The sequence below is a fragment of the Atractosteus spatula genome, chromosome 9 (genome assembly GCF_055471065.1).
Source record: "Atractosteus spatula isolate fAtrSpa1 chromosome 9, fAtrSpa1.hap1, whole genome shotgun sequence".
Lineage (NCBI taxonomy): Eukaryota > Metazoa > Chordata > Actinopteri > Semionotiformes > Lepisosteidae > Atractosteus > Atractosteus spatula.
In genome coordinates this window covers 51,187,554-51,212,458 of record NC_142714.1, presented here as the reverse complement: position 1 = coordinate 51,212,458, position 24,905 = coordinate 51,187,554, and the positions used below count along the sequence as shown (strand labels likewise).

The following is a 24,905-nucleotide window of genomic DNA, read 5'->3' as shown; positions in this document are numbered from 1 at the left end:
ACAAACATTTGAGGGAACAATCCGAGGTCTCCTGCCTCTCCATAAGGAATACGGGGAGCTGGATCATGTTTGATTCGGTTAACTGCTTCAAAGTCTTGAAGAAATTTGTCAGAAAAAAACGGCAGGATAGAAGTATCTGAAAATAGAATGAAATGGAATAAATTAGCAAGCCTACTGCTCAAAGCTTTCTGATTCCCATTCATAGACATTGAGGTGAAAAATTCATTAAAAGCCAGATTTTTGTCAAAGTCTTTTATTCACTGCACAGCACAAAGAAGATGGATTGCTGACAATTAAATCCATTAAAAATCTCTGAGGGTGTCATTTATTCAAAATTAGAGATCACTAAAAAAATGCGATTAATTACTTTGTCCCCTATCTCCACAGAAGCACACAGAGAGATGCACAATATATCATGGAACTAAATTCCTTCTGCGTTGAGTTATATTACATTTACATTTAATATGATTAAAATGGGTTCTTATTACTATAAATAATAGTGTTATTTAAAAAATAGTGAGAAAATGGACTTAAAAACTAAATGAGCTCTAACAAGATATTTCCATTAAGAAGACTTTTTTTTCAGGTAATCTATAATGAGGTTAAATGGGGCCATTTCTTCCTGTCATTCATTTACCTTGAATTCAAAACGCACCTTATATAGGTGCAGAAAGCCTATATCAACGCATTTTGCATATATTTACTAAAACCTTGTTATGATCCTTGTCTCAACATAAAATAATAACCATAATGCCAACTGAAGCATTTAAAAATCTAAGTGATTTTTACAACAAACCTAAAGATTAAGAAAGCTGATTAGCTCATTTCATCATTATAAATGAGAAGTGAGTTAGTGTGATTTATCTTGTATATAGACAGCACCAGCCTCAGGGTGCAATATGCTCTGAAGCGCTCTTTGGGCGCGCTTTCCTATCAAGAACGTGTTTTTTCTTGTTTACTGTACTTTCACAACTGTCTCATTCAATCCCACTATTTAATCCTGTCTAACTGTAATAAACAAAGACACTGAAGAATATTGTGATGAAGACGTTCTCACACAATACGAAACGCAGCACATGAAAGCTACAAGTGAGAGCCAGCCTGAGACGGACGTTATTCTGTGCAGCTGGGGTGTCCAGTGCTGGTTCTGGGACACATGCTGGCCGCTTCTTACTGCAGCTGAGCTCTTTAATGGCACGAAGTCTTCATTGATCCAACAAGTGGCTTGGCTTAAATATTGGCAAGTTGTTGTTTTTTCCTACTCCTAACTACTGGCGATGTTACATTACCTAAGAAACGCAGTTGTTAAAGAGGCAACTTCCAACGTATTTAGGAACCGAACAATTAAGGGTAAAATTGAATCCCGTTATTTGGGTTTTTAAGGGTTTAATTTTTTAATTGATTGCTCAGGTGTAACAAAGACCAGCAGGTGTGGGGGTCCTGGGACCCCCTGAACTACAGGACAAGAGTTTCTAATTCTCCTTGGAGGCCAGCTGCCAGTTCGCCTTTATCGTAGGTGCGGGAGAGTGTAAACTGGGGTGGGAGGCCGTTCCTTCTCTTTCACACAGACGAATATTTCAGAGGTCAGACTGGAAACCAGTTTTACGAGTTGAAATCCTCTGTGCCTCTCCCCGAGTTCCCCGGCTTGTTGCCGGGTAGTGTATCTGTGCCGCCCGAACAATGAGGGTCTACAATAGAGGCGCTCAATTAACTGTATAACACTTTCATCAATTAGGCAATCATTTAAAATGCTGATTGATGAGGCCAAATGGTCCGATTTATTCTCTCCCTCGAGCGGAAGAACAATCACACCATCAATATAAAAACCAGCTGATTAATGTTTGAAAAATCTCGGAAATCGTTTGCGTCTGTGAAAAAAAGTGGTGGGGATTTTGTTCTTCGTAACTCCTCTTCAAGAGCGTTCTGTTACACTAGGTCCTTGTTTAACGCGAACTAGGGACTGATCCAGATGTACGATTGCTGATAAATGTTATTCATTCGTATACAGAAGATCAGGACAAAACGCACTCAAACGTTTTAAAAGTTACTTTGTGTTTCGTGTCTGTCTTAACATCGCGGATGTTTGTTGTGACTCTGCTCTACAGTTGGAAAATATTAACTGAAATAACGTTTTTAACCTTTTATGGTGTTTATATTTAAATAAATTATATTATTATTTTAAACGCCGCCTCTTGTAAACCATGTCTGCGCCAAATTTGTGTTGACTTTTTTTATACTATCGTTCTACCGTGATAAATAAAATGTACATATTTATGCCTAGGGTTATACAAGCTATGATAGAGTCGACAAGATTATATACAGTATTCACAAAAAGTTTGATCGCATTCTGGAGTTATTTTAAGGCCAATTTGTATGTTTGCTTTTAACAGTAAATAGATCAGTTAACCGCAACATAAAACTCCTAGCGATCAGGGCGAATAAGACTTCCAATGTACATATGGCAATAAACTCTTCTACTCTCTAACTGTCAATTGTTTTGTGTGATCACACACTGGCTATATCATAAGTAAATATTTTTTTCGTGCACAATTCAGACAAAATATTTTTGTCATCCTAAAATAACAAGTATTAACGCCTTAGCAATATAATTTAATTTAATGAATGAATGGCAATAGACTGCTGTTGATTTTGCCGATCGCCTCTAATACCGTCACATAACTTAAATGATAATTAGACATAATATACACGTTAACGAGTATGTATTATTACTTAAATAATATGTATTAAAAACAATGAAATGATGAGGACGCGACTGGACCAATTACTTTAAAAAAACAGCTCTTTTAAAAATAAGAAGTAAGTGGGCTTATTTTTATTATATGACCTTTTATTAATTAACCACGGTACGATCTAGTTTTTAAAAGGGCAGAACACTTGATTTCAGCTTGGACTTTCATCTCAATGTTCAGGAGCGGCGAAAGTTTGTATCAGAGCTGGGATCTGCGTCAAATGGTGCTCTCTCGAACAGCTCTGCACAATAAACCAGCCCCAAAACTTGCGTGTCTCAACACGCAATTCAAGAGCCACAAAGCGCCGCAGAATACCACAGAAAAGGCAAGCACCTGACGAGGCTTACTGGAATAGCTGCATTTAAGAGGCTGATGGCGGCAAGAGGTACAGGCCAAAAACCACATTAAACTCATCAGCGTGTTTTAGCTAATTGGGGATTATTTGACATCAAACTGCTTTGTGAACGTTGTGTGCTTAATCGCTATCTGCGGCTCGCGTCTTGCTGAGGGCTTCACTTTACCTTGCTTTGCCTTTCGGGTGAAACAACAAAGTCCTCTATTAAAAACAGCCCGACAGCACTTTTACCATACCCCTTTCTCGAAAAGCCCCGTTGTTCACAATATCAGGTGCTCCTTCTGTTCTCCTAACTTTAAAGGGAATTAGTGTAAGCGCGTTTAACAATTTCACAAACGGAGCCCCCCCCCCCCCCAATTCGATTTTGTCCAATGACTTAATTGATGCTTGATATTTAATTCTCTGTTATTCTACCCATCAAAGTTTTGCGAGAACTGCATCAATTCTTTCCTTTTTTTCCCCATCAACAATTTGACAAATACCCCCTTTTCTTACACACCCTCCATTTCATTCTGCCTGACTTTCCCTCACTTTGAATTCAGTTATTGATTGCCTGTCCTGCTTCAGTTGCAAAAGGTTTGATAAAAGGAGGTTTTCACTTTCTCAATTCGATGTGACAGCTCTCCAACATGAATAATGGAAACCCTCTATTCACAGGCAAATCAACCTAATTCAGCGTACCCCTCCACTTTGAATGGAGAAGTCACAGTTCTTCCCAGCCCATTCCATCACAGCCTCCCCCCCGCACTGGAAACCTTCAAAGTTAGGAGAACACTTTCAAGAAACAATACAGCTCTTTGTCAGCTGTTTGCCTGAGATGATCAAATAAATAAATACATGCTCCCAGCGTACACACAAGTCTATGTGTCTCCAAAGGACAGATCGGTCTGTCTAGTTGAAATCAGAAATCTCACATTTGTGACGCTGCGATTGATGTCCGTATTGGAATAATTTCTGTGCTTGGTTTTGAATATTTGTTAAAACGTGGGTAGCGGTATACAGTTTCGCATTATTGTTTGTCAAAAGTGAGTAATTAGGATTATGTTAAGACCTACATCTCTCTCTCCAGAACAGCGGACAAGACAATGGTTTGTGCTGCACATTGTGTGTTGCCTCTTCTCCGGCTGGGTATGTCATAGAAGGGGTTGATGTACTGCACAGTTTCACGTGTGTGAGTGTCTTGGGCTCTTGTTAATGTGAAGGCCCAATACCCTGCTAACCTCACTTGTCTGCTAGAGTGGTCTTCTTTGCGTTTTTGTAGTGTTGTACTTTGACAGATACCTGGAATCAGATAATTGTCAAAGTCATAACACCCTCTATGAAAGTACAAAATGTTTTACAGGAGTTTTATACACACAATCATGCGACAACATAGGGACACAGACTAGGTCAGTGGTTACCAGTCCTGGTCCCGGAGGAAAAGCCGCCTGATGGATTCTTGAATTCTAATGGATTTCAAGTTAAATAAAAGTCTGAACAAGCAAGCAGATCAATTAAGTCCTCTTTTGGAGTTCAGTTGGAACGAGGCCCAGCAGACCCAGTGTTTCTCCAGGACCAGTTCTGGGAAGCTCTGAACTAGTCGTATGCACTGCATGAATTCGGTTGTGGATATTTCAGCTGACCTCAAGCGATCACAGTCAGTGATCACAGCCATCACAGGCTGTCCCCCTAACGTGATAGTCAGATTGCTGCTGTTACTGGCACTCAGCTATCTTCTCATCCAAAGTGGAAACAGAGCTCTTCGTACATGAAGGCTTTCAGGATTTGGGAGTCTTTTCTATTCCTTCGTTCCCAACGATTTCCTGTTTCCCCGAGGAAATATCGAGTCGTATTGCGAGATTTCAACTGCAGGAATTTGGAAGCTGGAAGGTGAAAAGCCCGCAGGAATTTGTCAGAAAGTCAGAATTTATTAATGGCTTGGCCAGTGCTGGAAAAATACACATACTGACACACAGAAGGATTGTGGTCACCTTATCTCTTTTATTTCAAAATGAAAATAAATGGCCTATTTTGGAAAAATTAGAAGGTGGTTGGAGTTAGGCCATTCTTACATGTAGTGTAGAAACATTTTTTGTGTGGTTAACTGGGGAAATGGTTAATAAATAATTTAGATATCTAAATAATTTGCTTGAAACTAAGGTAAATGATCATCTACCATTTAAAATATCAATCAATGAATCAATTGACCAATCAATTAACTTGAATAAAATATTACCCCACCACTTTTAATTGAGGATTGTAAATCAGTCCTCTGTTTTGTGCCTGATAATCTTTCTGCACAGGCCCTGTATTGTTTAATTACTAGCTGGTAATGACATCTTATTAGCTGGAGTGCAGAAGATTGTCTCGAGCAGTAATCCAGGGCTAAACCAGGGCGTTCAGTGGTGTGTGAGATCTGGAGCCTAGGCATCTCCTTCGTTACAACCAGGTGTTCTAACAGCTGCTCAGGAGAAGTGAAAACAAACCTGTCTTAATGATCAAATACATTGGACTTTTTTTCTACCGTGGATTAAGGTATTATAGGATGTAGAGTTCTAATGCAGTAACTTCCTCCAGGCACCCCCTAGGGTTAGTACATCATACTTCTTTTTTCATTTATCTCTATTAGAAAGTGTAGGGCATGATTAAACATTTCATCTTAAACACTAGGTGTAATTATCTGTGTAACAAGTAGCGGATTGCTTTTAAGTTTCTAAGAAAAAAGGTGGTGGACAGAAAAATGGATATATCTTCCAGCAACACAGGTACATGTGCAGCTTTGCTCTGCTTTAATGTGTGTTAATCCCTGACCAGAGGGCACTGACCCTGCAAGGGAAATACTAAGGCATGAGAGAACAGTTCAGACTCCAGCGTCCAGTATCTGTGTCTTCTCTTGAAAACTCCCTGGACTTGGGAGATTGTCTCCACATGAATAATTATGGTCACCGGCTCTGCTGCAATACAGAAGCATTTGCCTCAGGGAAAGACAACAGGACGGGGTTGTGGAGTGTTGCAGGTTTTCTAAGCATTAAGAGAATGAATGCTTGTAGACAATGACCAAAATCACAATAAGCCCTTTATTACTAATTCTAAGAACTGACAGCTGATGATACCTCTTGATAAAGCAAATTTTGGACAAACAAGCATTTATTAATCTTCAACTGTATTTGACTCCCACTAACCTACAACACTGCATCATCTCCTGTTGTGTGTGTGAACTTGCTGATGGCTTCTATTCACTATTCAGCCCCCACTAAGAAGACAAGTCCCCGTCACAATATTGTCCAGGCTCTGTTGGTTTTCTGGTTCAAATCCTTGTTCACGCTGTTTGCCGAGTACTTATCCACTGTGACAGCCTTCAGCCGTTGAAAGAGGTCTTCCAAAACCAGATCTTTCCTGCTGGGCAGAGAGTGAAATGGCTCTTTCAGCCCGTGTTAAGTCAGCCCTGCCAGACGGAGCCAGCCCCACAGACACCCTTACTGTGTCAGGCTTCGGCCTGCCCTGCCCTGCTCTGGCACGGCCACGGAGGTGTTTCATAAGACACCTGCTCCCGAGGCAGCACAGAGAAGGGGAACGATTTCCCAGAGCTTCTCAAAAAGAGTAGGGGTGTTACCCCTGTGTCCTGGACAAAGTTCCCCCTGGCCTTTACCCATCATGGCCTCCTAATGATCCCCGTCTCTGAACCGGCTTCACCACTCTGCTCTCCTCCCCACTGAGAGCTGGTGTGTGGGGAGCGGACTGGTGCACCATCCAGGTGGGGCTGCACACTGCTGTATTGGTGACTGGTATTTGGCAGTGCTGATTTCTGGACAGACAGCAGCACGGAGGAGAGACTGGGGCTGTGGACTCGAAATTAGGTTGTGGGTTCAGATGGCGGTGAGCAGCAGGAGCGAGCAGGGTGCCGGTCTCAGACCACCCTGGTTAAACAACCACCCGCGTCAGTGGGTACAAAGCGAAGTCGCTTGATCATAAAACCATCAGCCCAAAACTACAAAGCAGAATAAAGACTTCAGTTCTGTACCTCAGAGGCAGAGGTACCCCGACTTGGAGTCTGTTTCTGCCAGCTAACTTATGTTCAACCTTTTTTTTTCCCATTTTGTTCCCTTCATATCTTCAGCCGCATGCTGCTGAAAAAGAAAACGGCAGCAATTATTCGGCATTCATGAGCTGCATACTGGCGGGGGCTTTTGTGGAAGCGACACGGTGTACTCCAGACAGAGGAAGAGCTCTTCCTGGCACCGTGCACCTCCGATGAAGCCCATTGTGGGGTTTATATCAACTAGTGTTCAGAAAACATCTTCACTCATCTCTCATCCTTCTCCCCCGAGCAGCCGCCTGAGCAGGAAGAGGTGCCTGTTTGAGGAGGAGCTTTCATTTTGCCATGTTAATTAGAACCGATGAAGAAGCAAGTAATCCAAAGATGTATGAAGACATCTGTTTTTTTAATAAAATTCTATTTTGGTGCAAATGATTCCGTGAAAGAGGCAGTTTTTAACGATATCGTGACACGAGGCGTTTTCATAATTTAGCCCTGATTTGCGCTGCAAAAGAAGTGAATTTAATTGAGAACTGCATTTATAGCCGTTCTGGTACAATTATACAATTACACTGTAATTGAGTTTCTGCGAGCTCCAACGTTTCCACCAATTTACTGCACTTTCACTGCAGTTAAGCTCCAGTTGCCTTTCATCGGATGTAAATTTCTCTTATTTCATAAAAAATTAAACATAATTACTCATATTCAACTGTGCCATTTTCAACAGGAGGTTCACACTAGTTAGCTTGCATTAAACCTAGAGACTGTCAAATAAGGATTTTTTTTAATGCAAACCCTTTTAAAGACATGCGACAGCTGTACTATTAGATGGAAGGTGATTGATGCTGAAATAGCTTGGATCACACTGCTACAACTGGGAGGCCTACCTAAAAGTCCAGGTTTCACATTTTAATGGTGTATATATTAAATCATACCTACCATGCTTGTCTGTCCAAGAAGGGACATTATCTCAATTAAAGGCTATGGCTCGTGATTGCAGTCATTCCTCTGAGTCCTGGTATGGCGATTTGCTTTGTCTTGGGTGGGTATCGACAGGCAGTAATGGCTATAGCAGACATCAGGTGGCTCATAAAGCAAGGATCTAGCAACATCTTGCCCACTGTGGACAGTCTATCTGGTGAATGTTAACAGACAGTTCCCCAGTAGCATCTCTGTAACAGCAATTGCTGTGTCTTTGTTAACATTGCTTTGTATCAGCAGAACACCAGAGAAGGAAAAAAACGTTGCTTTCTCAGATGAGGCCTGTTTGCAAGGCCCAGCAGCGCCTTTATTGTAGCAGGACTGCTCAGACGGAACACTGTACTTCATGCTTTAATTGGGCTATACTGAAACAGGGCAGCTTTAAACATTTTGTCTGCCCGTTCTCCCCTTCTGAAAGGGGTTAGAAGTGAGACAGAAAGATGGATGTGACATTTCATCATCATTTCACCCATTTGTTTTTTCTCTCTTCTGATCCAGGACAAGGCAGAAGGAGCTGTTTCACTGTTACACGCCGCAGTTCGGGGTTCGATTCACTGACTGTCTGAAGCCGGGAGCCTAGGTCTGAGACAAACAATAGATTCTAAGTTACTGTTTTAATTCATATCCATTTTAAGGGGGGAAAACACGGCAAGACTGCTGCCTATTACTACTTGCAATTAAAAGAGATACGGCAGGCAGCAAAACAAGCTCCGCTCTTAAACAGGCTCTCTGTGACCCAAACTATTGAACAAAACTAATAATGGTGAAAACAGAGGCAGAGAGTGAAAAAGAGAAGGGGAGATTTTAACCAACAGATAAGTACTTAGAGACCTTTATAGAGTATAGTGCTATTATCTCCGCTGAATAAAACTAGGATTTAGTGGTTTTTCCACTTAATTTAAATCAAAGGAATCACCACCTTGCATATTGCGCTGGTAATGTAATGGAGAGAAAATCACAAAAAGGCTTTGTGGGCACTGACACCTCCTATAGTGGAGCTGTGTTGTCCAGCAAGAAAAAGGAGAGAGGAAAGTTTTTTTTTTCCTTCACTCACTATCTGCTAACACATTCTAATTGATGCCATTGCATTCCTCCGCTCAGCGCATTCAAAGAATAACGAGCTCAGAGCTGAATGCCTATGAATTGGTCCCTTCCCAGCAGAGCAGTAAAATAGCCCCCCTGTCCCCCAACCCCCCCCCCCCCCACAATCCCATCACCCTAAACCAGTGCCACCACCACTTTCCCCCATTTACCTCCGTCCTGAAGTCCTCACTCTAGTTTAACGCCCATTAATTCAGGGGGATTGTAAAGAAATTCAGCCCACAAAAGCTGTCAATCTCTCCTGCCCCCCCTGCTCCAGCCCGGACTCACACAGGCTGGAGTGACAGCGTACCCTCCTCCACACACACAGCCCCCCCGCTGCCTCCGCGCACAAAGCTTCAATCTGTCTCTCGGAGGACCTCTCTGATTCCCCCCCTTGCAGGTGCCCATCAAAGCGCCCACAGATGCCCCCGCCAGCCCCTCAGCGCGCCACGCCCAGGAGCAGGACAGGAAGTGCCGCTGACAAAGGGGCAGTGTGGGAAGGGGGCGGCGCAGGGAGGAGGGAGGCGGACAGATGGCCGGGTCTCTCTCGGCCTCCCCGGGACAGCAGGGGCAGTGCAGGAATGAGCCCTTAACTTCCACTCCACAACCAGAGGCCTGAACAACAACAACAACAGAGTTTGTTCTCAAGCACCTACAGCTCACAATCTGAACTGGAAAATACCTGTGGCGTTAATAAGTCAATTGGTTGACAGTATCTCACTGTGCTCATTTAAACTAATTAGAAGTTCAACATGATCTCAGAGTTATTATTAAGCTTGTACACCGACACATGCTTGTAGTTTGCTATTCATACTGCAAACAAACACAGCTTCAGAACCATCTCCATGTCTGCGAGCTCTGGAGTGCGGCTGCAGCTTGCTGGCATTGCAGATACATTGTCAAAGGACAGGGACTGCGATGAGCACAACTTCAGATCTTGAAGGTCCAGGAATAAAGACAAGAACTTTAGTTCAGCTCTCAGTGTCAAATACAGAATCCAAATGCAAAAGTGCAAGTAAACTAAATAAATACGAAGGCACTTGCATTCTGGAATTATATCTTGTCTTCTGATTCTTTTAATCTTTTTCATTTTTTGAGGCTGGTGGGGTGATCATGATCATGATCAATTGTGTATAAAATTATATACATATAAATTGTACATCAGAACTCTTTCAGAATTCAGACAAAACGATATCGCTTTAACTATCTATGGGAACCTGAATGCAGAAACTGGAAGAATTCAGTGCATTTCTCTCAGTTAAAACAGGACTACAGCTCTTAAAAAAGCCCAGCTCTTGTGACGCCTGTGCACTCAGTACCCGAGCTCAGCTGGGAACACAGACCCTATCATTACCTACAGCCCCTTGGCTCCATTATGTCCCAAGATTATGGTTTTGGTCTTACGAGGCGCACCTGAGAGCCTCCTTTACTGCCTTGACTCTCACTGCTAAATGCTAGTTTGAATAGGGGAGGAATTTTTAACTGAAATGACTAAAAGTACGTGGGAAGGAAATACTCGATATTTCCAAATCAGCACGTAAGTTAGACAGTTAAAGACCGCGATCACTTCAGAACCGCCACAAGACTGAAACACAGACGCAATTCAATATTTGTGGTTATTCTGACCACGTGTTTTGGCTCCGCTGCTCTCCGGACATACTGTGAAATTGGCATTGTTCAGAATTCTTACACATTTAAGTCAAAAGTGTGGTTCATTAAACTAGCCAGTAGCTTCAGGCCTTTTTAGTCGCCGTGACTTTTTCTCAGTGGACTTTTTGATTGAATACTACACAAAACAGGAAAAAGTACGTAATACGTGTTACTAGGCTGCCACCTTCTGGGCATTCTGTGCATCTGCATCTGCTTCACTTAAAGGTGTTCGTATTACTTTAGAAGGAACAGGTTTTTCTGCGCGTCACGATTTCCAGCGTGCTGCGGTAACAAGGATTATCGTAAAAGGAAGAAGCTCTTATTGAGCGCTGCGCTGGACTACGGCTCTGTTTAGTTGCAGTAATGTACAAAAGCAGATCGCCTGAAACCAAAGCAGACACACGCAAAGTGATCGTTAGCGCCGTGCAAAACCAGGAAAGGCGCGTTCAGACTAATCTGTTCATATGGCACCTCACTGACACAAAGACCACACCGAGCCGCTGCATTAAGGAGCCCAGACAATCGATTAACACGGTCTTCTACTTCCAAACGAAGGGAGTAGCGCCTTGCCTTGCTGTCCTAGCCTCGCTTGCGTGCGATCTCCAGTCCCTGTAACCCTGGTGTACTCCTTTCAGACTGACAGCCCTTGGGTCAGCTCTCTGCTCCTTTCAGGAGTCTGAATACCTAGATGAAACCCAAGCATTGTCTTCTCGTGTACAGCCTAAAGGGATTGAATGTTTCCTCTCACCAGTGCTACTAAAGTTTGTTTTTCATCTCTCCAAAGAAGCGGCGTGTGCTCTGACCCTAGCGTGGTGACAGCACTCCGCAAGGTGTTTGCACGAGTTCGCTGGGTATATCCTCGCTGGGGTATATCAGCCCGCTTTTCAACAGCGTGTCGGCGCAGACTTGTGGCTTTCTTCAGCCCTTCCCTGCGTCTCTCCGTAACAGGGCATTAATGAGTTAACCTAAACACTTACTCAGCTTAAGTACTTTCTGATTGATAAGTCTAAAAGCTGCTGGTTCACTCTGTGTGTATGGGGTTTCAGGTCAAGCTGTTCCAGCAACGACTTGGGCTCTCCACCGACTTCAGAAGCCGGCTGAGACCCAAAGTGGTGTCTTTTTAGTCCCCTTATTAAGGTAAATAGTTGTTCCCACTGTGCATGTTAGATAAGCTCTCGGCTTCAAAATGTGCTGCTGTTTAAGACTATAAATCTCTTGAAAAGGATCTGCGTCTCGCTATCCCGGCACAAATTCCCTCTCTGGGCAACAGGTATGCGGCCGCACGCCTGCAGCTGCCAAACTGCAGCTCTGTCAGTCACGTACCCTTCGCGGGTCTTCCTGCGATCCCTCTTCACGCTCCGTTCAGCATACTTCTTCCGAGCCGCCCTTGTCCGCCCAGACAGGCGTCTCCTGCTCCCGGAAAGGTGTGCGCAGGGCTGGGGGGCCTGATTGACAGCGCAGGAGTCGCTGGCCCCTGGCCTCGGTGTTTACACTAAAAAGGGCGGAGAGGAGGTAGAAAGAGGAATATCGCCCTGCTCTCACCCTGCGCCCCCCTCCCCCGGTCCTTTCTGCTCCACGGGTAACCGAACCTGAAACAAGGCCGATCAGGACCAGGTCTCCACTGTCACCCCTGTCACTCCGCGCCCCTCCCGTTCAGAGCCGCGTCTGGAGAGCCTGACAGATCGCCTCTCAGCTCCAGCGAGGTGGAAACAGCGCTGACATCAACGTTATCATCCCAAATACCCAAGGGAGTCTTCAGTTTCTGAACGGATTTGCTAAATACAAATGTAGAAGGTACAGGAAAGGATTTTATTCTTTAGGGCTTCGATTTGCTGCCCCCTACTGATCATTTTTTTAGTAATGCCCACGCAGAGGAGCTTTTTAAAATAATAATAATAATTGCTTACACTTATATAGCGCTTTTCTGGACACCCCACTCAAAGCGGTAATGGGGATCCCCTCCACCACCACCAGTGTGCAGCCCCACCTGGATGATGCACCTTTTGTCCTCGGCCAAGTCTAGCTTTTGTATTAATGGGAGAATAACGCCGATTTCGAGGAAGAGGCATTTCGCACGTCCGTCTCACTTCCTATTGAGAAATGAGTGTTTCCTCTATTCGTAAAGACAGACACGGAAACCTGCAGAAAACGACTGTCAAAGGGGAAGAAATGTCATTACTTCCCTTCAGTTGCGAAATAAAGGGAAAGTTTTGCAGTACCTAAAAAGGCCACGGGGGGGAGGTATAAGCAAACTAAAATCATTGTACCTAACGTTTTTGTACAACAAAATCACATTTTACTTTTCTTCTCTTTCCAGAGAACTTTTCATTTAATGCGATCTGGAAATATTTCACGTCTTAAAAATTGAAACACTTTCTATTGACAGAAAGTTATTTTATTAGTTTATTTTTGAGAGGACTGAATATATTGGAGACATTTTTTAAAAAAAAATACCAAGTCGTTTTACATCAGTTTAGAGCCCTGGAAATATCTTTAGGCATTATTTCCTACAAGAACAGAGGAACGAGGAGAGGCCGTCTGGACTGTCCAGCTTGTTTGCTAGTTAGTAGGTAACTGACTTCAGAATCTAGTTGTTTTCTGATAGAGCCAGGGCAGCTCGGTCCACACTCCCACACCCCTTTGTGTAAAGAAGTGCCTCCTGTTCTCTGTATTAAATGCACTTCCAGGTAGTCTCCACTTGTCACCGAGGAATCCCAACGTCTTGAAGGATTCTGAATTGACGGATTAGGCCCCCCCGTGGTCTTCTCGGTTTCAGGCCTGGTGGTTGAGGTGGGGTTATGGCACAGGTGTTCAGATTGTGCATACTGTACCTCCAAGGTTATTCTGAGATTCAGTGAGACTTCACCTTAGAATTCATGTTAAAAGCCACACTGGAATACACAGGGGATTGGCATGTCTCTGAACTCTTACTGTGGATTGAACTTTGACCCTGCATGTCTGTCTCTCTGTTTCCGTGTGTGTGTGTGTGAAATCAAGTGCCGTTGACGCAGGTACTACACACAAATACAGATGCGCACAAGTACCACGTGTGTGTGGTGTGAACACGGGGTGATGCAGTGACAGGAGTCTGGGTCACTTTATTTCAGGGCGCCTTGCTGTTCTGCCGTGACCCCTGGGAAACCCCCCAGCTCAGCTCTCCAGCCAATGTGTGCAGGATGTCTGTGCTGAGCCCCACTCGGGGGCCTCCCAGTGTGGGCCTGCTGGTCCTGGAGGGGGCTGGCTGACACAGGGCTGTTGTGATCCAGGACTGGGACTCATCTCAGACGGGGGTGGTGACGGTCCCCTGCTCCGCTCAGCGCCTGTGCCTGCTCCATCGAGACCGTGTTTGGGGGCGCAGGGTGGAAGCATGAGTTATTCCACCAAATATTATTCATACATATCAACTGAAAACAATTCGTTTGAAACTTTGCGATCCATATTAGTATATTTTTCAAATATATTTCAGGAGATATTTTTCTTTAACCCCCTGAGACTGAATTATTTTAAAATATATGAATATCAGTACTACTTCAGAATCTAGATAGGACCATTTCTTTAACTGCTTCTCTAAGCTTCAGGAGCTGGTAAAAAAAAAAACTAAAAATACTTTATTTGTATTTTATTTTTACCCTATTTACTGACTGTTGTTTTTATAAACGGATCAGAGGGGTTCACAAGCAAACTCAGTGACAGTGACACAAAGAGATTGGGATGCTCTTTCCCTTTATTGCCCCTGCAATCGGTTTGATGGTTTTATCACGGGCTGATTGTAAAGGTGTCTGTTAACTTTCTTGTCCCAACAGCAGCATATGCAGGGAACTACATTTCCCACGATGCAGAGCGCCCAACGACCGTGCATGGGGGGGGGCGGAGGGGCGGTGCTACAGAAAGTGGAAGTGGTAGCTTAGAGGGGAGAGATTGTTTGACAGGGAACAGAGGAGGTGGGGAGTCAGCCGCGGTAGCAGGACTGTGCTGGACTTCGGATCCAAACTTTGTCTTTTTTATTTGCCCGTGTCGGTTGATGTGTCGCCCGTTGGGGAAGCAGGCTGGTGTGCGATGAACGCGTCCGGGTGAGCAACAGGGCGCCGAGAAAGATGCAGCCGAGCCGCCTGTGAGGGGGACAGCAGCAACAGCCGCCAGCCCGCAACGCGGAAAATCTCCGTGTGAGAAGACGGTTTGGGAGTCGGGATCGACATGGACGTGGAAACAGCGGTGATGTAGCACAGCCGTGGCGATCCAGCGAGCGGAGCAGGGGAGAAGCGCAGGCATTCACACGTCCACGGAGGACGAGCCCTCACGACCCCGAGACAAAAGAAACTGCAGTTTTAGTGTCTTCAGACCAAGCGAAACAGGAGAAGCTGCAATAATGCTGCGAAGGAGGTTCAACCGTCTGGTAGGTACTGGAGACCCAACGTTAGGTTGTATATCGACTTCAGACACAACGCGGTGTGTAATACGAGGAGTACTGCCGACACACGCATGCACAACAATCCATCATCGTGAGGGGCTGCTCTCGGGATTTGCTCTCGAATTGTAGCGTCTAGATCAGTATCTTTCCGAGCAGAGTCGCCGCGTTTCTAGCGTGTCCATCGGAGTGGCAGACCCGAGCCGCAGCTGGCTGCAATGTGTCTGTAACTTCCTCCAGGAACCCGCGTCATGTCTTCCCTCGGATTTACCTCCCCGTGACGGACCGCCTGCCAGCCTGCCCGGTGGCAGCGCTCGCGCCGTCCCCACCCGGGCGCGTGTCGCGAACCACCCCACGCGTGTGCGTGTCGAAGGGGCTCGTGGTCGCCGGTTTCAGATCTCTCTCTCTCTCCCCGGGGAACGCTACACAATCGAACAGGGAAGAGACGATTAAAGATACTTCGCCGTGCTGCCTCTTGCTACGCCGCTGTTCAATATTTAATTTCCTAATGCGGCTTAATAGCTGCCATTCGATCAGGACTGAATTGTCATTTCGCCCCGTCAGGGCTGCGCGCTTTCTCTCGTCTTTTTGAGTAGTGTGGCTGGTTTACTGTAATGCCTCTCACCCCAGCCGCTCTGGTGCGTGGGGCGGGTGGGTTGTGTGCCGGCGTGCGTGCAGCGAAGACGGGTGATATTTGCCGTCGGGTTTTGCTTTCAACTGTGTCCGGTGGGAGATGGAGAAGACTGCCTTGAATGGATTTTTTTTAAAAAAAAAACAGAAAAAGCCCAGCTCTAGCTGCTTGTTGGTACAAGTTGGTAATTCCGTGACAATCCGAGGCACGCGGCCAGAATAGCGCCTGTCACGGAGCGCAGTGGGGTGGGGGGGCGGTGAGTCACTCCGCTCCCCGCAGTAATTACTGCCCCCCGCCGCTGTCACTTACCCCAGGGCCGGACTCGCCTCTTACTACAGCGTCCCGTTGTTTGGGCCTCTTTGTGCGCGCCAGCCAATTCTAAAACGATTAATTGATCTGTTAATTAATTTATAGTTGACCCATTCGACCAGCAGCGCGCGTTTGCGTGCTTTCCCAGGGCGGGCGGCGGCGGTGTGTGTGTGTGTGTTTAACCACAAGGTCCCAGCTTAGCATTTAGGTTATGGTCAGTGCTGGTGTCTCTAAGCTACCCCCACCTCCTGGCTGGCTTGTTTTTGGCGCGCCTGAAGATGTCCTGAGCTCTCATTTAACACACCTGGCTGCAGCCTGACACCTGGGGGCTTCCCGGGAGTTCTACTGCCTTTACTGCTCTGTTGCCAAGATTACAATAATAATAATAATAAACTTTGTTGTGTAGCCCCTTGAGAAGTGGCTTCTCGAAGTGCCTTACAGTAAGGAAGAAGCCCCCGAGGAGAAGAGAGGAGACGAGACTAGACAGCCACACAAGGGGCTCGTGTGCGATTGTGAGAGAGGCTGTGAGTGCGTGTGAGGGAGGAGGCCAGCGCAGGAGATCTGCCCTGGAGATAACCCCAGTTCCAGCATGCCGGCCCCAAGCAGGTCTCTTCTAGCTGCTCTCTGTCCGGCTCGCTCCCCCCTGAGAGCAGGGTGGCGTCCAGCCGCGCTGCGAGACGTTGCGCAAGACGGTGTGCTAAGATAAATATTTAGACGCCCGGCTTTCCCAGCAGCTGGAAAGTCAACACGGGCCTGGGGCCTGGGGCCTGGGGTCTGGCGTCTGGCGGCAGCACTGCATGCTCGCTGGAGAGGACCGCCGTGCTCTGGTGTGCGCTGGGTTCCACCCTGGTGTGGGTGTTTATCACAGGGGGACTGTCAGGCTGGGGCCGGTCTGCAGATGGGCTTTAGGGGCTCAGGCATTCCCTCAGATGGAAGAAAGTGATCCTCTCTGTGCCCAGAGCGATGGGCACAGGCCGTGATGTTCGCTCACTCTTACAGGACTGGTGCGGTGGTTATGAGTCTCACAGCACTTGTGCCCTGGGCTGCTGTCTGTGTGGAGTTTGCATGTTCCCCCCATGTTCCCGTGGGATTCCTCCAGGTGCTCCGGTTTCCTCCCGCAGTCCAAAGACAAGCTGGTGGGTTAACTGGCTTCTGGGACAGCTGGCCCTGGAGCGAGTGTGTGGGTCTGTGTGTGCCCCGCAGTGGACTGGCGTCCCATCCCGAGTGCACCCACTGCTGGCCAGGATAGGCTCCAGCTCTGTGGTTGATGAAGAGGTGTAGAAAATGGATGGGCGGTGCGTGCCTTCAGCGCCCTCTTTTGACAGCGGGCTGAACCTGTGCGTGGCGCGTTACTGTCACATCCTTCCAGCACGTTCCCAGAGCCATACCAGACCGGTTACAGCACGGCATGGGCTCTCTCTGCTCTTGAATATTGTCTTGAACGCCAGGTCAGCTTTTATTCAAATCGTCCCGTGCCCCTGCAAATTCCAGGAGTGATAAATAACGTGTTCGGCAGAGCCGCTCTGCTGTCGTCAGCGCAGTTTGTTATTGTCTGAAATATGCTGCATGCCTCACATGCGCACAGAGCTGCGGTGTTGCGGAGAGGCAGGCCAGAGGCAGCCGGGCAGCGCTTCTGACATGAAAGGGGAGGATCTTCAGCACAAGATGGCTCTTGTAATAAGTCCTGCGCCGGCCCTTCAGTAAGTTTTAAATGCACAAAAGCTGGCAGAGCCGCAGAAGTGTCCTTTAGTTGGAGCCGCCCAAGCGGGGTCTTCAAGAAGCTCGTGGATCAGTGTTTTTCTGACATTCCCCCCCACACACACACACACACACACACACACAGAAATGGCTTTTGGTGACTCAGTCACCGGGGTGAAGAGTAAAACCTAGGCTGAAAGGCAGGAGGCACTTCATTTAAATATGAAAAGGGGGGGGGGGGTTTACACAAAGGGTAGCGGGAGTCGGGAACGCGCTTCCCAGCTGTGTTTTCGAAGGCAATACCCTGGCTTCTTTCAAGAAGCGGCTGGCTGAGATTCCTTGATCAGCCGGCTACCAAAAGAGCTGCCCTCGCGCTCACCCTCGGGCTCCCCACAGCGGCCTCCCTCCTGTCATGTTCCCTCTACCCCAGCCCGGCGGGGTCACCCCCTCCAGCCCGGCCCGGCGGGGATACGGCCGTAGGGGCCTGGCGTGGTCAGTTAGAGAGGTGTCCTGTACAGACCAGCTGCTGCACAGCTGAACGATGAGCATCTCTCAGTTTACGGTCTCTCGTCGTGTTTTGAAGGGTAGCGAGAGTATCATCATTCTTATTATTGATCCCGAAAGAACTCTACATCACAGGCCCTCAGCTGCGCACCTGGGTCCCGGCATCTCACTGCAGCGGTAACAGCCTCCTGCCAGCCAGAGCTGAGCTGGTGAACTGGCCGAGATGCACAGCAGAATCAGAGGCCCGATCCAAAATCCTCTGCTGGCCCCTGTCTTCCCAGGTCGGATTTCTTTTCCACTTATCAATACAGATTTTTTTAAACAGCAGAATTTACACACCTGTGTGGTCAAATTACCTGCAGAAAGGAAGAAAGAGGTCGGAGCTATTTCATATGTAATATTTATTTAATGGTGATGGGTTTCCCTTACTCCCCTTCATGCAATGTCCAGGACGTATGGGACACATTGAAGAAAAGAAAAAGACAGGATCCCCAAGGCCCTCTCCTGCTGGGACAGTCGACTCTTCCCTCCCACTCTCTTTATTTTTTGCTGTCGCCTCTTCCTGCCCCTGAGGAAAATGTGATGGTTTCTGTTTAAAGTGGGTCTTCAGAAACTGGGTATGGGTTTGCTTCCACTGGGTAGTGCAGTCGTATGTCGTTGTGGGTCCTGCTTCGTAAAAACCTTCCCATTTAATTGTTTCACTGCCTGCGTTTTGTAAAGAAGGGTCTTTCTCACCTTGTTTTAGTGGGGGAAGAAAAATGGTTTGGCAGTGCCCAGAGCAGACGGGTCCTACTTCAGTTAACCTCTACTTGGTGAAATACCGAGCTCCTGCTTTTGGAGCTGTTGTGAAGAGACATTTGAAGTCCAGCCCCCGAGGGGTTCTGAAGTTGTCTCCCCAACTGTTAATTGCGGAGTTTCACACCAGCGCCGCGTGTGTTTGATGTGTGACTGTGGTTTTAGGTGTAATAGCTTGCAAGCACTTGCAGTCTTTAACCTCTACTTCTTGATTATTTTTAGTCGCTTTTTGTCTTCAAGTGGTTCCTTATCTGCTCAGAAAAGCAGCCCTGTGCTCTGGTGTCTCCCTGCCTGGGACTCTACTGTTCACTGTGCGGGGCTGCTGTTTTAGAAACCGCCTTCCTTCTCGGCTGCTCGCGGCTTTGGCCGAGCTGCTAGAGGCTGAGCTTCACTGGTAGGGCAGGGTGTGAAAGCTGGACTGTGCCGATGAGCGTGCTAAACAGCCTCTTTAACCAGACCTTCCCGTCAGAGCGACTCGGACTTTTCACTTGTTCCTTGTGCGTCCATGTTGGGATCCAGGCTGCTAAAGGCATGAGGGGCTCCCTGTTGCTGTCTCTGCAGGAAACCACAGGTTGCATGTGGGAAATGAAGAGTTCTGCTTTTTAAACGTTTCTATAATTAAAGCAGTACTTACCAGGCTTGGTTGATGGCCACAGTTCTTGGTCGTTGCACGCTATAAAACTTGTTGCATAACATCATTAATTTGTCTTCCGTTTTGAATTTTTTCTGAAGGAAAGCTGATTGCTGGTTATAACGCACTGTCTGCTTCTGTACCGTATGTGCTGTGTGATCTAGTCCACTCCACGCTCTATGGCAGACGGGCTGTAAATGTGTCTTGGCACTGGTGTCAGGCTGCCCCCTCTCGGTCATGGCTGTGGGCTGCAGTGGGGGACCGCAGTTCGCGCAGGCAGCCGCTGTCGAAAGGAGTTTAGAACAAAAGTCCGGGAGTGGTGACAAGAGCCAAGTTCAATCAGTCTCGACTGCCAGTGATTTGTATTTATTCCTGCCATTTCCTCACCTAAGACATTATGAATACAAACGCGTTCAGCCAAATGTGCTGTGACTAGGACACGGGTCACTGGTTAGCCAGCCAATGAGAGTCTGCAGGAATCGGTGGTGAGAGGGAAAATGGGCTCGTTTTATTTAGCAAAAAGCCACCCACACTCTGCCTCTGCAGTGCCCCCCTTGACAATAGCTCTGTTTTCAAATTGTAGTATGAAGGGTGCGTGCGTGCGTGCGTGCGCACTGATGGGGAAAAAACCATCCCAGACCATCGTAGCGCCTCATGCCCGACTAGGGGGGAGAGGGCGTCACAGCGTGGACTGAGCCCTGTCGTGGTGACCCCGGGCTGTGCACGATTTCCCAGGTGGGGGCACGCAGGTGCACGTTGAGGTGTGCTTGGGTCACCAGACACACGAGGACGAGCAGGGCCCAGGTCCGGAGCTGCGGCCCGGCTGCCGATGCTGAGCTTCAGCCTGCGCCTGTGCTGCCTCCTGATTTATACCTGGTGGCGTCAGGGGAGGCTGGCGCTTATTGATGACAGCTTTGCAGATCTGTTTTGTAGCCATTTGTCTCGTCCTGAACCCGGGGATCAGGACAGAATTGCTTACTTCAACATCTCTCCTGTCTCCCGGCTGGCCCCTGCCCCCGGTTAATGAAATCGGAGAGCCGGAGTCCTTCCGCATCGGATAAAGCATAATAAATACATCCCCTGGGGAGTGAGTGGAGTGTTGGAACACTGGAGCACTGGAGCAGCAGCCAGCGTCCCTGAGCTCGGCAGTGTCGTGGTCAGGGTCGGTGAGCCCTCTTGTGCAGCGCTGAGGGTGTCAGCGCGGTGGTTCTGTGTCTTCGGAAAGCAGACAGGGGGTGGTGATGGTTCCCAGAGGCTCTGCTTGCTGCTACAAGTGATGTTCTAACTGGCAGCCCAGCTGTGTTCTTCCTGTGTTTTGTACTCTTCAGTGATTCACTTTTCTGAAAAGCTCCCTGCCTCTCTCGGTCCCCCCTAGCCAGTAGGAATGCCTGTAAAAACAGAGCCCTGCTTCTTCATTCATACCGTATATTGATGAAGCTTTTCCCCAGGAGTTGGACATTCTCCCTTTTCAGCCCTGTCTGTATCAGAAGGTCCTACAGGGAAAAAAGCGCTAACTGCAGTGTTAACGTCAGTGCACTGTGTGCGAGATGTGCAGGGGAGAGGGGGTTGTGTGTTTAGAGAAATGGAGGGGGTTCCCATCTGCTGCAGCGTCACTCTCAACCCATCCCAGCACTATCTTTCCTGCGACTGTGTTTGCATCTCCGGGGATAGCTGTGACCGCGGGCTGTCAGCCGGCCTGGAGGCTGGGCACATGCTGAGAGCTCTGACACGCGCTGGGAGAGCAGGAGCACGGCACAGGCTGGGAGAGACTGCGGCTTTTCAGCCGGGCAGTGCAACTGGGGAGAGACAGTGTGCGATAGATGTGGCTGGGAGGACGAAACAGAAAATTTAGGGAGGGAGATTGATTTTTATGAAGGCATGCCTGAGGTGGGGCGAGGGGTATTTGGCAGAGGCAGAGGCAGAGGCAGAGGCAGAGGCAGAGGCAGAGGCAGAGGCAGAGGCAGAGGCAGAGGCAGAGGCAGAGGCAGAGGCAGAGGCAGAGGCAGAGGCAGAGGCAGAGGCAGATTGATCAGGGCTGGGGTCCTCAAATGCCCCAGCCCTCCTGGATTTGTCTTCCTTCGCCTTGCCCTCGTTCAGCTGGCCTAAAATGGGGATGGTTTTCAGTACCGATCCAGCCAGTTGTACAGGACTCCGTCTCCTGTGCTGTCCCAGTAGCAGGCAGCCAGGACACCCTTGACAGTGAGATGTGCATCTGGTGAAGTGAAGGAGTTGCAGGAGATAAAGGTGTCTGCAGTGGTCCTGTTGTTCAGCACAGTTTGGCAACACTTGCTCACATTGGGGGCACCTTTTCCACTAAGGCGTTGGCTGTGAATGGAGAAGATCGAGACCTTTCTTCGGGCTGGTCTCGTGAGGAGCACCGTGTCAAGCAGCAGAGCGTGCGTTTCTTCTCAAAGAGACAAACGGGCGACCACAGGAGGCACAACACTCCCAGCGCAGCGGCTTCCCCAGCTCTTCCAGCTGTGTTCATGTCACTGCAGGCACCCAGCCGAGCTTTAGGCCCAGTTTGAGATATTATTAATAATAACGACAGCTGAGTAATGATAATCGTGATGTTGATGATCTTAATAAACAAAATCAGTGCACTTATGCATTGCTTTTCTATCCAAACTACTCCCACTATTTATTTCCTACATGGTGTTATTTCCCCTCCTGTGTGAGGTTCTCCTCGGTGTCATGGCGTGCTGTTAAATAACGAGAACTCCTCGTCACTTGCTTTCATGCAAACCAAGTCCCCTCTTGCACAAACCGCCTATTTGTGTGGACCCTGGCCCCCCCCTTGTCCGGCCCAGAAGGGGCGAGCTGAGCGCGCTCTGAGGACGGTCTCCTGGGCTCACGAGCCTGCATGCGAGCTTGCGAAAGGCTGAAGGCACTTTCCTGATGTCACTCTTCATGCTCTCAGAGGTATTGCTGGTGACGGGGGTTGTGTAAGACTGAAGCCACCCGACAAGTTCTTCTTTCCCATTTCCTAGTGCGTCAAGGCCACTTGTTATCTCTAGTTGATGGATTTTGAACATTCCTCCCTGCAGCACAGTTTGAACATGTTGATTCTTGAACTCACAGAATAATAAGGTGCAATTTAAACAGCCTTTGCGCAGGAGAATGTTGTATCTAGCATATAAGAAGATACAGATGTTTAGGTAAATTATTATTTGATTAAAAGTTCTTAATTTTTAGTTAATGAGCTGTGCTATCTGGTGTTTGCAGCTATAGAATTTCCCATTCTAAAGTCTGTTTTCCCCTTGTTTCCTAAGGAAATGCCTTCTGCTGCTTTCGATTGAGTCTTGGATTTGGTCACTGTTTGTGTTGGAATTGTGAATAAGGCCTGAAATAAATGCCATTTAAAAAGAAAGAAAATCGCCTCCTCTATTAAACTAATTTAAAGTAGGTGAGCCTTTTGTTTTAATTGAACTAAGCAATCTACTAGTCTTTTTTTTTTTTACATTGTCAGTGAGTTCCAATTTTTCAGCCTCAATGTGTCTTCTGTGTCAGCTTCCCTCTGTGAGCCTGGAGGGATGTGGAGCACTGAGCTGTCTGGTTGCAGCATGGTTTTTGGTAATGAAATAATTGGGCAATTCTGTTGAGCAGGCGGTAGGCTGTGGTTGTTCTACAGCTGGCAACTCGCAATGTCATGGTGTGTGTCTGCTGTTCAGAAACCAAGAAGCAGGGACAGCTCTCTGGTGCCTTCACTTTATTAGAACAGTCCCAGCCTTGCCACCTGCTCCGTATGACTGTTGTTTCTCGTAGTCCCAGGAATGGTAATGCGGGTACATGGACAGTGCTAGATTGAAGCAGGTTTTGATTAGCAGTAAATAAAAGAAGCAAGTGTTTGGAAAAAGTCACTGTAAGCAGTGATGACCTTGTTAACCTGTATTTGGTTGCGTTGACTTTGATAAATAAGGGAGAAGGAAGTTGAGAGCAGACATCAAGATAATAGCAGTGGTACAGCACATTTTTCCAAAAATAAATTTCACGCCAGTGAAAATAAATCCCTAAATACCAGGGTGGAGAACCAGCTGGAGGAGCAGGTCAGGCCGCCCTCTTTGGCAATAGAGGTGGGTGGAAGACAGTGGCCTTTAATTGGGGTGTCTGGCAGAGGACGCCACACCTACTGTAGGTCAGTAATGCTGAGAGGGAAGTCAGTTTCTTCATCGTAACTGGCTGAGACTGATGCAAAAGGACTTGAAGGGCTTCCAGGTCTAGGTCTCTGTTGCACCTGGGTTTCGGAGGAGCATCGCAGTACACGGTTAGAGATGTGAGGTGTGGACGTTCAGTCCATTCTGCTCGTGTGGTTGCTTGCACCATACTGATGAATAAGGTGATGCCTGGACCGAGCTGCATGTTTTTGGGTTGTGGGGATGAGAGGCCAACGAAACCAGCAGCACTTCAGCCTCTCATGTCCACAGTTGTCCAGGCCTGTCCACTGCCCCTCCTGCCAGGCTTACCTCCTGGTAAGGGCAAGGCCCAGTGGCTCATGCAGGTGTGGACTTGACGCGGGTGCGCTGAGCCTGGCACCTCAGGAGCCTCGTGGGAAGGGCAGTCAGCCGAGGCTGCAGGGGTGAGGTGTGAAGAGCCCAGACAGCCTCCTCATTACACAGCTACACTGGCAAACCTGCCTGTCCTCAAGTTGTTCTTGTAAGTAATCATTGCTCTTATTAAGCAAATCATTTGTCTCTGCTTGACCCGAGCAAGCAAATGAGGAAGAGGGCCAAAACAAAACCCTCATTTGTACAGAGCTGGTGACTGTTCTTTGGATGCAGCGAGAAGTTTCAGTTCCCTGGTGAGGACATCAGCCCTGGACAGTGTTCAGATTAAAAGCAGAGAATGTTGTGTGATCTTAGAAGCCCGTGAAGAGATCTTTATGTTTGTTCAGAATCGGATAAAGTGACACTAGTGGGAAAATATGGGGAAACAAGGTGCATTTAAAAAGGAGTGTGGAACAAGCTGCCCAGCCATGTTGTCCTTAAAGTTGATCTGGTTACTTTCAATAAACCGCTGTATGAGATCCTCTCACAACCTAGCTTGTAGCCACTGAAGAAATGGCCTCCTCTCGTTTATAGCTGTTCCAATGATAAGGGCC

The 24,905-nt window shown here is 47.4% G+C and overlaps 1 protein-coding gene across 4 annotated transcripts in view; it reads left to right on the top strand.

The window, feature by feature from the left end:
* Window positions 1-14,712: 14,712 nt before the first annotated feature.
* atp11c (ATPase phospholipid transporting 11C (ATP11C blood group)) overlaps window positions 14,713-24,905 on the top strand; it is a 46,225-nt gene continuing 36,032 nt past the window's right edge. For all 4 annotated transcript variants that reach the window (XR_016091571.1, XR_016091570.1, XM_088925237.1 and 1 more), the window contains exon 1: window positions 14,713-15,227. Coding sequence is in view for 2 of the 4 variants with exons in the window: in XM_088925237.1 (XP_088781363.1) it covers window positions 15,201-15,227 (27 nt within the window). In the remaining 2 variants the exon portion in view is untranslated. The remainder of the gene's footprint in view (window positions 15,228-24,905) is intronic.